We start from the raw sequence: 12,942 nt of genomic DNA on the forward strand, positions 1-12,942 counted from the left end.
TAGTACATAATATTTCAATAACTTAATAAAAAAATTTCCGCTAGATTAACTTGTAGTTAAACGTAATTAGTGTCCTTTGGTTTCTTAGTTTCTGATAACTTCGGTTTCCTTAGTCTTTGGTCTCTTACAAGAGGGATAAATAGCATTAAACCTCCTAACGCGATTAGAGTTCCGCATACGTAAAATCCAACGTCATATGATTGGGAAATATCAAAAAGCCAACCTAAAATAATCAAAAGTTATTATATAATGATGATTTAGGTGTTGGGGGAGGGGGGGCGTTTAAACAATTAACTAACCAGTTAAAGGTGGCCCAATTAGACAAGCAACTCCACCTAATCCCGATAATATTCCAAAGGCGCTTGTTAATTTATCAACGCTTAATACGTCAGCTAATATAACGGAGATTAAACTCGCGTATGCTCCTATAAATGAATGGAAAATCGTGTTAAAATTATCTCTTCCTTTTATCAAAAGTATATATAGATATAACAACAAAAAGTACACTTCCCTGCCTTGGAGGTAGACGACATGTAAACTGAGAAGTATAACCCCCCCCCCCTCAACCGCTTACAGGGAACTAACCAATCAGGGAATAGCTTCTTGACGTCATAGGTTATGCTGGCGGCTACTATTATGAGCCTATTCACCGCCTGCTTCCTGTGGCACCGTCGGGAAACGTAATAATCCGTAGAGGGGGGGGGGCATCCGCACTATAGAGTAATGTCAGTTCTACGTATGCAAACGTCATACCCTTCTATCTCTTAGCTCAGTGTCATCCCCCCTACCAGGCGCGTACAGTATCCCCTCTTACAAAAGCGCGCCTAGAGGGAGGGATACACCGTCTACTCCCCTCTCTACCGACACTACTCTATTCTGGGATAAAGGAGGGCTTCTCAGAAAGTTTAAACGAAGTGTACTTTCTGTTTTATACCGGTATACTTTTGCTTTTATTGTGGATGGAATCTCACCAGAGGTGACTCCCATGACTAAAGCGTATACAATTAACGCTTCATAGGATGTGCAAAAACAACTTATGATAACGCTACCACCGCAAATTATCAGGCAAACATTGAATAGAAACAATCTGTTACACCAGGGTCTGTCCGATATGAAGCCTAGTACAATTTTACCAACCATATTTCCCATTCCCATGAGTGAGAGAAGTATGGAAGCTTCGTTTTCCGTCAGTCCCATTAGCAACGCTCTGTCTTTATTATAAACAAAGGGCACGAAAAAACCTATGCTACCCATAAAATTGGAAAGCAGGAATATATTGTACGTTGAATCTTTGAATAAAGTCAAATCAATAAAGTCCGAGTACCGCGGTTTGGGTTTTTTAATTATTTGTAAACTAAGAACGCTGGAAACGCGAACGTTCAGATATCCCAAGCCATTTGTTAGAGTCGCTTTTGGTTCATTGTCCATTGTTTTTGTTAAAAGTTCGTCTTCGGGAGATGATGTCAGAGTATTTGCGATGTATTGGCACGAACCATCTTTATCCGTTGTAACAGATTCGCGTAGCTCAATTGCTTTGGGTTTATGGTTGTCTGAATGGTTTGAAAGTGTTATTTCCGGTATGGGTTCAAGTTTTGTAGTTGGTATTTTATGTTTCAAAGGCTTCGGTCTCGGGGTTCGCGTTTCGACGGGCCTAAAGAGGCAACCGAACACGCAACAGTTGAGGACCATTCCGCCTAAAATGATGGAGGCTCCTTTCCACGTGTATCTATGTACCAGTTCTTCGGTTAATGGTGAAAATAGGAATGTTCCAATGCCCGCACCGCATGCGGCAATGCCCATTGCGATGCCACGTTTCTTGTCAAAGTAACTGTTGACTGATACTATAGCCGGGATGTAAATTAGTCCAAAACCGACGCCTAGAAATTATTGGAAATTTAAATTAGAGACTTCTTAATTGTTCCCGAAATTTTAGGCCTCGTGGTTATAAATTCCCATCCCATTGTTATATTTTTATTTGTGTTAAATTCATTAAAATGTTTTATTTGGGTGTTGACATCTTGTTTTAGTTTGGCAGCCATTTTCTTTTATTTTCGGAAGTTCATTAGGCTTAGTTCGTTCTTTGTAATATTACCAATTGATGTAATAATTGCATACATCATGATATTGCGCCAATAAGAGGGGTCGAAAGGTGATTAGGGGGTAAATATAGTAGATTTTCTACCAAAAAACTGTAGCGGTTTAATACCGTTCGTGAAAATGTTTAGTTTGCCGCCGGTCACCGCGAAACGTGTGTGCGTGAATTTTTTGTGCGCGGTTTTATCGGTTTGTGGTCCTTATTACGCGATTAATATTGGTAATAGTTAAACTATTACTAATTTTAGAGTTTATTGTCAATGCTATTTAAATATATAAACCGTGAAGGTATTTGTTTATTAATAATTATGATGGAAAACGAAATATTCTGTAAGCCTCAGCCCTAATGTGCGCCCGGTGCGCCGCCATGTTTTTCAACTGGCTTCCTGGAGTTAAGCCTTGCACATGTCACTCGAAGGGTCGAAGGTCAACGTCGAAATGCTCATAAGTCATAACAGCGCAGTAAGTCTTGATTATTTTTGATATAAAATTATTCATATTTTTCGCGCTAACCAACTTACCTGTGCAAATTCCAACTGAGAAATATAGAAAGTAGATATTTGGTGCTAAAGGGCTGATTATTAACCCAAACGCCGACAAAATGGAGCCATATATGGTGCATTTTATTGTCCCCCATTTATTGACCACTACACTTGCAAATGGACCTATGATACAATAATTATAATTAAGAAACGTTAAGCCTTAATGGTAATTTTAATTATCTTACCGACTATAAACGTAACTGAGGTTAATAGGGAAGCCACCCAAGCTGTTTCGGCTTTACTGGAATTAAAATACCCTAGATATTCAACATAGAATATTCCCGTTGTGTAGATAATTCCATCAGTTAGAGTATGAACCATGAAAGATGAGAAAACTACAACCCAACCCCAGCCTCCATCCGGTAATCTCACCTAAAAAGATATTAATTGTTAATTAATTAATAGCTTAATTATGATAAGCAATCCAATCAAATCAATCTTATTGAAACACCTCGATCTTGACTTTTAAATTTCCCTACTTTTTAAAGTATTTCAAGTTGAATAACTTAAGTTTAAACCAGTTTTATTATGACCTCGAGTTTTTCTTAAAGATTTATTGCTATCTTTTAAATGTTTGCAATTCCAAAACACTTAACTGACTTCGTTAGTGGGTCGTCCAGGGCAATTGTCCATAGTTTCCACCATTTTCTTATGATTATTGGTATCTTCGTGATCTTGAATGCACTGTTCTTTCGCCTTGTCCGTCATGATGAAACTTGTAACTCTTTGAAAACCCGGTTCTGCCTCGTTGTTAAAACACTCTGGTGATTTTAGAACTATACGGTCCCTTTAAAAACTAGAATTCCAGAGACAGGCAGCAAGTTCTAATTGACGATGTAGAAACCTCCTTATTTTATGTTTTTCTTTTGAACGCTGTATAAATTATGGTAATCCAAGTGTTACTCTTTGAAGTTTGAGAGTAGGGAAAATTTCCGAGAAAATGGTTTAACTGTCAATGCAACGCCTTTAAGCGTAAAACCACTTTTTTCTGTTCTTAATGAAACGTCTTCGTGTTAATAACATGAATCTATTTCAAGATTCACGCGAGTATCGAATTAATAAGTTTCAACCGATTGATTATGCGTAGTTTTTGAGCTAGGAGGATGCATACCATTTACACAAGGAGACGAGGCTACTTAGAGGACAAATGCGCAGAATATTTTGTCCGTTAAGTAGTCTGGTCTCCTTGTGTAAATGGTATTTATCATCCTAGCATGAAAACTATGTAACAGCCCAAGAAGAGCACTTTAAATGTAAGCTAAGATGTTCTTTGAAGAATTGATAGTCTAGTGAAACATGAAAAATTCATGCTCAAAATTATTGAGTTTGTTACAATGTTGAAAGAAGCCAAAAAGCACCTGTTTTCTTCAAGATATCTTTGAATATCTCAAGTGCAACCATAAGTTTATAAGTGTTATGTTCCATGATAAGTATGACACTACCTATACAAGTTCGTAATGATAGTTAGACTTACTGAGAGATAGTTAGACTTACTGAGAGCTAGTTCGAGAGAGAACGACAAGCGAGAATTGATTGGCTACACTCGGTGGTTAATTTTGCTAGACTTCCATCTTCCTATTTAGTCTGAATACTAAGCCTTTGACAGCGCCTCACCAGGCGTCTTCGCTTTACCTCGAATCTATGACCTACCTCCCTCACTTCATGACAAGCTCCAGTTTGTAACCAGAGATTAACAAACTTATGGTGAACATATCTTATGAACTTATGGTACGGTGCAAGAAAATAACAAACAGCAGTCAATTACATAAAAACATTCAGTATAAAATTAAGATAAATTCATGTTAATAATTTATTATTCTTGGCGCGAGTTTTGCGTTTTTCTTCTTAATTTTCAAGCCTTATAATCTTTAATTAACTAGTAACTTACTTTTTTAATGAATAATGTACTTTTAAAACTGTAAATTATACGTATAATTGCTTAGACGACTTTATTTTAAAGCCACCACCGTTGTAATAGACCGAATTCTCTACGGCTCTAGCAATGATTACGCAAGCTATATTTTCATAATTTATTGTGAATAAGTAAAAACCGAGGGAGAATTTGAAGCTCGCTCGCTCGCGTCTATCCTTTTTCAAAAACTCGTACCTTCAAAGCGAGACCCGGATTAAAGATTCTATTTTTATACTAATATAAATCCACGCGTCTGATGTAGTGAAAACTTTGGAAAGGGTTTTTTAAAAATAGAATTTAGTAGCAAGGTTAACTGTTTCTCTCTTCTTTTTTTTTGGATCAAAATCCAACGTGTTTGTGCCCTGGTTTTAATTTTAAAATCATACGATGGAAGACTATAGGCTAATATTTATATTTACTAAATTGTTCGTTGTAATTTTGGAAAATTGGACTTTTAGTGTAACAATAATACGCTATTTTTATTATTTTAATTTAAGTTTATATATATTTCTAATTTTAATTTAATCCCGAACACGTTATCACAACTTGGGGATTGTGAATTGGAAAGTGATTGATGTTTTAACATTTGGACAACCTGGAAATGTCAGGCAAATAAATTGTTGGCTAAAGATTCAGGGAAAACTCAGGAAAATGTTTATAATTTTTTTAGTAAAAGTCAGTTAAATTTCAGGGAAATTTTTATAATTTTTAAGTAAAATTCAGGGAATTTTGGGAAATTTTTATAATTTTTAAGTAAAATTCAGGGAATTTACGGAAATTTTGTTTAAATAATTTTTAGGTAAAATTCAGAGAAGTAAAATTAAGAGAATTCCAGGTATTTTTTATACTTTTTAAGTAAAATTCAGGAAATTCGTGAGATTAGAATAAGTTTGAGCTGAAAGGGTTGTATCTCCAACTACTGTGCACATGGAAATTTCAGGGAAAAAATTCGGGAATTGTCATAGAAATCAGTAGATACCAAACGAAGACGTTTCAGTACCGAACAAATAAATAAACGAGGCTTTACCGTAAACACTATCAATTATAGCTAATATTCCTGTACAAATACGTAATATTTTTATTAAAACCATATTATTACTTACGTGTACAAAATCATACCAGTCTGCCGGCATTAAACTGTACCGTTTCCATTCGCTAGTACTTTGAAAGTATCGTGAAATATTCCGTATATGAGAGAGAACAGCTGTAGAAACGCAATTCAATACGTAAAGAAGCAAAAAATATTATGGTAACTATATTTTCAAACGGCGAACTAACAGCGCTTATTCTTGTATTCGGTTACATATTTATTTGCGTTTCTCAAAATATCGGTAGAAGTTTTAAGCCGTGATTTAATGAGATGTGTGTGCTGTGTGTTGAGTTTTTATATTTTACTAATATTTCTGGATGAGAAAAGCTCCCCCTACGTCTGTTCTGTTGCTATGCCTACGAGGTTTTGTGGAAGTGACGTCACCATGGTCGATATGAGAGGAATAGACTTAGTGTACATAAAGAATGAAAGAACATGAGGTATTTAGATAGAATTGTTGACTAATTACGGTACCGGCATTCGGAACAAGTTTTATATATACGTCAAAACTTGATTGGGTGCCTTTTTAATTAGAGCGGTTTACTACAATACACGTACACTTTATTTGTTGGCAAACATTTTTATTACTTCTGAAAAGATTAATATAATTTTTTGTTTGTAGAATAATTCATTAGGGAAACCGGATTTTTATTGCATGCCCTCTTGAATTTTTTGGAGTTAATTTAATTTGGTTGGTTCCTAATTTTGTAGAGTTGAACCCATTTGACCCCTGAGATTGAGAAAAGGATGCCCAGGTGACCTAAAGGTCGTTACGTTTGATATAATTACGCTATGTTCATATCGTGTTTATAAAATTTGAGTGTAGTGTGTCCAGTTGACCTCCTGAAGATCATTAAGTTGACCCTAATTACGCCATATTGACCCCGAGATTATTAGGTTTTCACGTTTGACTAATCAAAACCTGGTTTTCAAAAACTAACCTTTACACTATAAAACAGATGGGAAATTTCAACTTCAACTGTTAAATTTATTTAAAATACAGGTAGTACTTAAATATGTACGTTTAATTTAAACTAATCCATCTGTGCCTACACGCGTACTGAGCGCAATTATTATGAATCATGTTCAAACCCTCGAGGGCACGTAGGAAACTAAGTTCTCCCATTATTCAACATTATTGAAAAATTTTATTCAATATAATTCCAGGGAGGAAAGGGAGAAGCCGCCTAATGCTAACAGAACTCGTATCTAGCGGGTAGGGGTTTAAAACGGGGGTATGAAATACTATGTTCTCTCTCTCTCTACCTTGGGTCATTCGGTGGATCATTGAGCATGCGCGAATAGTCGCTACATGAGATAAAAACTTTGGATTTTGCGCAGTAGCGCTCGCGGTGGCCCGGGCGATACTACCCCCATTGGCTGGGAAATTTACTTCCCCCACCCAAAAGAGAGACACCTCGCGCTATCACTCTGGCGCTATTCACGCGGCATCTCCCTTTCTCTCCCTGATAATTCTTAATTAAAAATTATAGGTCCATAATATTACAACAAAAGAGAAAAATATAACTTTACTTTTAAAAGCATTTGATAAAATTACAGAATATGTTTTTGTATTTATTTTTTTTTGGCAGTGATGAATTAGATGCTAAAGTGTTAAATTAAATTAAAATAATTAATTTAATTAAGTTTAATTTATGAAATATATTTACTTACATGTATGGATTATATTTTAACCGTGAAAACCTCCAATTCCCGCGTAACGAAATCCCCCTAAACCGTGTCCGATTCCGTGATTGACCTTTACGGCGTAGGCGTACGCCCTACCAATATGGTGACCTCCGTAACCGCCACCACCACCTCCTAAACCTCCTCCGTAACCAATCACACCAGCCATACTCGTAGCCAGAATCATCGCCAAAACAATTAAAATCTACATTGAAATAAATCAAAATTAATATTTTAAAAATACTACCTATAAACGAAAAATATTTTTACGTAATATAAACATACCGCAAATTTCATTGTGACGTTATGGGCTCGAGTTATACTAATGTTTTGAATTGTTTGAATTATTTTGACACGTGTGTTGTTAGTTGAAGGAAAGTTTGAGGAAGTGTAATCGATGTTAAACACTTTCATATCGTTTATATACCTTTCCGGCATGTTGGGCGTCACGTGTGTCCCCAAATATTTCGGTCATTTCTCTTATAGCTCCAAAACTTTTATAAAAACATTAATAAACGCCCCGTAGTATACATAATATTGTATACTAGCATAACATAAAGTACCAGTATCATAAGTTTATAACGTATGTTCCATGATAAGTATGACACTTCCTATACAAGTTCGTAATGCTAGAGACTTACAGCTCGAGCTAGTTCCAGAACGGCAGGTGAGAATTGAGTACTAGACTCTGTTTTGCAAGACTTCCATCTTCCTATTTAGTCTGTACCAAGAAGTGATATCTAGTTAACTAGGGAGAAGGTATAAATTCGCCACATTTCTAGCTTTATCTCCAGTCCAAACGTAGGTCCGGAGTTAATCCCCGCCGCCTCTAAATTACAACCAACATCTTATTGGTTCTTGAAATCTCACGTCAACGCGACGCGAATGACGAAAATTACGCATTTTTCGACTGAGGAGAGGCGAAATAGCCCGGCGGCCTCCTTTTACGTCCCCCCCCCCTTGTATTTTGAAAAGGGGACTGGAACTATGGCGCGCGAATACTTAAGCAACTTCTCCTTAGTAAACTAGATATCCTTTCTTGTCTGTACTAAGCCTTTGACAGTGCCTCATCAGGCGTCTTCGCTTTACCTCGAATCTATTACCCAACCTTGTCTATTACCTACGTTGTCACTTCATGACAAGCTCCGGTGACAAACTTATGGTGAACATATCTTATGAACTTATGGTACCAGTCAGGTATTGAGGGGAACTCGATTGAAAGAAAAACTATAAACGCTTTAAGCTCTTTCTCTCTCTCTCTCTCTCTCTCTCTCTCTCTCTCTCTCTCTCTCTCTCTCTCTCTCTCTCTCTCTCTCTCTCTCTCTCTCTCTCTCTCTCTCTCTCTCTCTCTCTCTCTCTCTCTCTCTCTCTCTCTCTCTCTCTCTCTCTCTCTCTCTCACGATGGAATTTTATACAGTTCATTTAATCTGGAACAAAGTATTACAAATTATTTTTTTATTATATTTATTAATCAAAGAAATTTTTATTGTATTAAAATATTTTTTTTAAAAAAATGCCTGAAGCGACAATGTCTAGGTTAGATTCTATAACTTGTGTTTTCTTAGATATTTCACGTTTTTACAGTTTTATAGTTTAGTTTTTATTGGTTTTCTTTGTATTATATCGAAAAATCTCTATATATTTCGGGGGTTAAAAGTTTTAATTTATTCATTCTTAACAATAATTAAAACATATCTCTTTGACAGATTTTATGAAATTGTTTAAAATATTAAAATATAATAATAATAACAGTCTTCTTAACATTGAAAAATATTTGAAATGAAATTGAGGCAAATTTCGGGGGTAAGTTTTAATTTATTTACTTTTAATTAGTACATCAATTAAAATATATCACTTAGTTAACGTCAGTTAATTAACTGAGTTCTTTGGCAGATTTTACAAAATTGGTTTTAAATATTAAAATATAATATTGAAAATAATAATATCAATTTCTTAATTAAAATTAAGAAGAAATCCTGAAAATAATATAAAATTGTAATCAAACATATTGAATTTCAATTTTTATAGTATTATAATTATTCAATGGTATAGTACTTACAATAAATTTAACCACGGTACGCGTAACCAACTCCGGCACCTCCAACTTTTCCAATTCCTCCTCCGAGACCAATACCACCTCCGAGGCCACCTCCTAGACCAATACCGTGTCTTATAATTGGTCCTTGAGCAATACCGTGTCCTATGACTGGTCCTTGAGCGATTAAACCGACTGCGTGACCACCTCCTCCGATTAAACCAACTCCGTGACCACCTCCTCCGATTAAACCAACTCCGTGACCACCTCCTAAAATCAGACCAGGTCCGGCGTATCCAATAGCGTGTCCAATTGGTCCTCGAACTCCACCAATTCCACCCAAACCGTATCCACCAATAGGTCCAATGTGACCACCCAAACCATATCCTCCAATATGTCCAAGATGATTTACCTGAAAAATTAGTTTAAGCACTTAAATTAGTACTTAACCTCAGTAATTAACTGCTTATAATTAGTTAATTACATTAACATGGTAGGCGTATGATCGACCAAGTCCAAGTCCGTGTCCGAGACCCAAGCCACCTCCGTATCCTCCGCCGAGGTAACCGGCCATTGTGGTACCCAAAAGGGTAGTTAAGACTAACGCAATCTGTACAAAAAGGAGTAATAATCAATAAGAGGCTTAGATAATTAAGTATTTAACTTAATTTAAGGTACTTTGAAACTGTTTAATGCCGAATTATATTTTAAAGACGATTCGCAAAATAATATCCTTTGGTTTTGAAAGTTGAAAACGGTTTCAAAGTTTCCTTGGATTACTCCTTACACTCACCATGTATTTCATTTTGATTTGACTTGAGACAATTTTGAGCAGTTTATGAGAGTCGGCCGCTAGCTAACGGTCTTTTATACTCCATTTTTAATTACGGCCCCACCTTTATAAGTTGAAACTAGCTATATACCGAAAGGCTATGTTTTAATAACATTTGACCGAAATTGTAGATACAAAATGATTTTTTCTTTTATTTTTCTAAAGACTAATGTTTCTGTTGTATGACACATTTTAACGCTTGAAGTATTGAGCTTAATTGAATCTGGATTAATTTATATAATCAGGTTTATGGTCGGTCACCATTTAAATTTAATTTTAATTTTAATGAAATTAAAATTTAAGTGCGAGTTATTTTGTTATTAAAATTTAAGGGTCAGTTTAGTATTCTCATATAAATTAGGTTTATTACGTTTATAATTATTTTTTAATTGTTAGTAATTAATATATAATCAGGTTTTTGGTCGGTCACCTTTTAAATTTAATTTTAATTTTAATGAAATTAAAATTTACACGGCGGTTCTTTTGTTATTAATATTAGAGGGTCAGTTTAGTATTTTCCATATAAATTAGGTTTATTACGCTTATTAGGCTATGTTTTTAATTAATTTTTAATTGTTAGTAATTAATATAAAGTATCATGAATATTAATCCATTTTTTGTAAACTTTTTTTTTTCAAGTTTTACATGTGGGTTTCGGTCTCTAGACTCTGGGTTTTTTTTTTCAATTAAATTCAAACGTGATACTGCAAGGGTTTGATACATTTTTATCCGATCATTTACATCACGGGACAGTTGTAATGATTATTATTCACATCTGGTAGTCGTTATTTTAGAGGTTTTTATAGTGTTTTTTTATGCCATGTAGTAGAAAATTAATTTTAATTTTAACCCCAAGTATTGGGTATCCTTGAAAAGAGGAGAAATAGGGCTATAACATATTCAAAGGACTTCACTGTATCTCTTATAGAACCGTAGTTAAATATGCTAATTATAATCCTATGGATAGGACGTTTATGAATATTTTACTTAATTACTCAGGCCCTGATTGTTGTATTGAAGTATTAGGCATCTTTGGAAAGAGAAGAAATGGGGCTATAACATACTCAGAGGACTTCCCCAAACCATAGTTCTGAACACACAAATTCTTATATATAATTCTTTATTTAAATAAATTTTTACAAAAAACTATTAAATTATGGGCTTTACGAAAGCCATCAATTTTGGGACGTTTGACTAAAGCATCATCATTATCATCATGATTCCAAACGTGGTTAGGACTTGGGAGTCTTTATTTAATAACCACCCCCGAATCCGGAACCACCTGATCCACCGGAACCTCCGTGACCACCATGGTGTCCTCCATGATGATGTCCACCGTGTCCGTGATGGTGAACCTTGACGTAGTAGGCGAATGGGCGGCCATGATGGTGGTGATGGTGTCCGTGATGATGTCCTCCTTCACCGCCTCCGTTGCCTCCTTCACCACCTCCGTATCCACCTTCGCCGCCTCCGTTGCCTCCATGACCACCTCCGTATCCACCTTCTCCACCTCCGTATCCACCTTCTCCACCTCCGTATCCTCCTTCTCCGCCTCCGTATCCACCTTCACCTCCGCTTCCTCCTTGGCCACCTCCAAAGCCACCACCTCCTCCGTAACCTCCATGGTGATGATGTCCCGCCATGACTGTCACCATTACGGTAGCGAAAACTGCTAGGATCTGTAAATAGAGCCAAGTCATCGTATAGAAATCATGGTGCTAGCTAAGCCTAATTTCAGAAACTGTTAGGAATAACGCTTTTTGAAGAAGCTTGTTATTCTTCAAGAACCGATTGATATTCATTAGAGAAAGTTCTCGAATGTATTTGAGAGCAAACGCCAAGCGTTTGTTTCAAGTCTTAAGCCTCTTGCTTCTCTGGAGCAAGTATCCTGAATTTTTCTCCGGTGCTAAGCCTAATTTCAAGAACGGTTCGAAATTAGACTTAACGTCCTGTCAAGCCAGCTACTTCTCAAATGTTTCAAGTATTTGAGAGCCAACGCCAAGTCTTTGTTTCAAGTTAGACTTAAGGAAGCCTTGTCCTCCCAATAGAAAGTACTGAAGTTTACACTAGTACAATCTCAGAAATTTAATTTCCCGTTTGAAGGTTCATTGGTTCTTGAAGAGAGAGTACACTGTCTGCATAGCGATAAATTTCAAAGTAATCCATACCAAGGCGTTCATTTTGTTGTATAGAGAGAACTTGGTTGTTGTAGAGTTGTTTTAAGTTGAGGAACTATTGATTGAATGATGATTTACCATTAGACCATGGCTGGTTTTATACCCATTTTCACTCGGTACCGTCCAGTGACTTTGATAACTTAATTCCTTGTTACAAAATGTCCGATTTTTGGAATCCTTTTTTTTTCGGTTTTGTCTTCTGTCGGTTGTGTTTCAAAATAGAGTGGTACTATCAGTTTCTGGTCAATTTTCTACTCGGATTCACAAAAAAGACTCGCGTATGTATGACCCTCTTTTTGAATTACGAGTATATAGGCGTTGGCTTCAAGGTTGTTAGATTTAGTTCCTAATTTTAGTCAAGTTACTTCCAGGAGAAGATTGTGTTTAACGATATTTAGCTACGCCTTGGAATTCATGCCTTTATATTTTTTGTCTCTGTGTGACACGCTGTTTACTGTTTATTTCATTTCCGTTTTGGTTGACTGAGTAATTAATTACATCGTGGTGGTTTTAACTTTTACTTCCTCTTGATTATTAACGTTGTAAGATAATAAATTAATTAATATTGATATTA

At 35.8% G+C, this 12,942-nt stretch overlaps 2 protein-coding genes across 2 annotated transcripts; both read right to left on the reverse strand.

The window, feature by feature from the left end:
• Nucleotides 1-7: 7 nt before the first annotated feature.
• On the reverse strand, nucleotides 8-5,884 carry LOC149676808 (monocarboxylate transporter 9-like). The gene is made up of 7 exons (XM_089838349.1): nucleotides 5,652-5,884; nucleotides 3,237-3,509; nucleotides 2,822-3,008; nucleotides 2,616-2,759; nucleotides 972-1,877; nucleotides 300-425; nucleotides 8-223 (listed from the first exon to the last, which is right to left on the reverse strand). The coding sequence occupies exons 2-7, from the start codon at nucleotides 3,342-3,344 to the stop codon at nucleotides 57-59; spliced, it is 1,638 nt and encodes a 545-aa protein (XP_089694475.1). The 5' UTR covers nucleotides 3,345-3,509; nucleotides 5,652-5,884; the 3' UTR covers nucleotides 8-56.
• A 5,560-nt stretch (nucleotides 5,885-11,444) lies between these two features.
• Nucleotides 11,445-11,891, reverse strand: LOC149676809 (uncharacterized). Its single transcript, XM_089838556.1, has one exon. It carries the CDS (start codon nucleotides 11,889-11,891, stop codon nucleotides 11,445-11,447), a length of 447 nt encoding a protein of 148 aa, XP_089694682.1.
• Nucleotides 11,892-12,942: the final 1,051 nt, after the last annotated feature.

This window comes from Phalangium opilio, unplaced genomic scaffold, assembly GCF_054372755.1.
Source record: "Phalangium opilio isolate 3A_F unplaced genomic scaffold, DU_Popi_V2 ptg000045l_1, whole genome shotgun sequence".
Lineage (NCBI taxonomy): Eukaryota > Metazoa > Arthropoda > Arachnida > Opiliones > Phalangiidae > Phalangium > Phalangium opilio.

Excerpts from the sequence above, each read along its gene's own strand:
- LOC149676808 (XM_089838349.1), bottom strand. The coding sequence starts at position 3,344 with ATGACGGACAAGGCGAAAGAACAGTGCATTCAAGATCACGAAGATACC. Across the intron at positions 426-971 it reads AGTCATGGGAGTCACCTCTG|GAGCATACGCGAGTTTAATC; the intron begins GTGAGATTCCAT and ends ATTCATTTATAG. Across the intron at positions 224-299 it reads AATTGGGCCACCTTTAACTG|GTTGGCTTTTTGATATTTCC; the intron begins GTTAGTTAATTG and ends TGATTATTTTAG.
- LOC149676809 (XM_089838556.1), bottom strand. The coding sequence starts at position 11,891 with ATGACTTGGCTCTATTTACAGATCCTAGCAGTTTTCGCTACCGTAATG.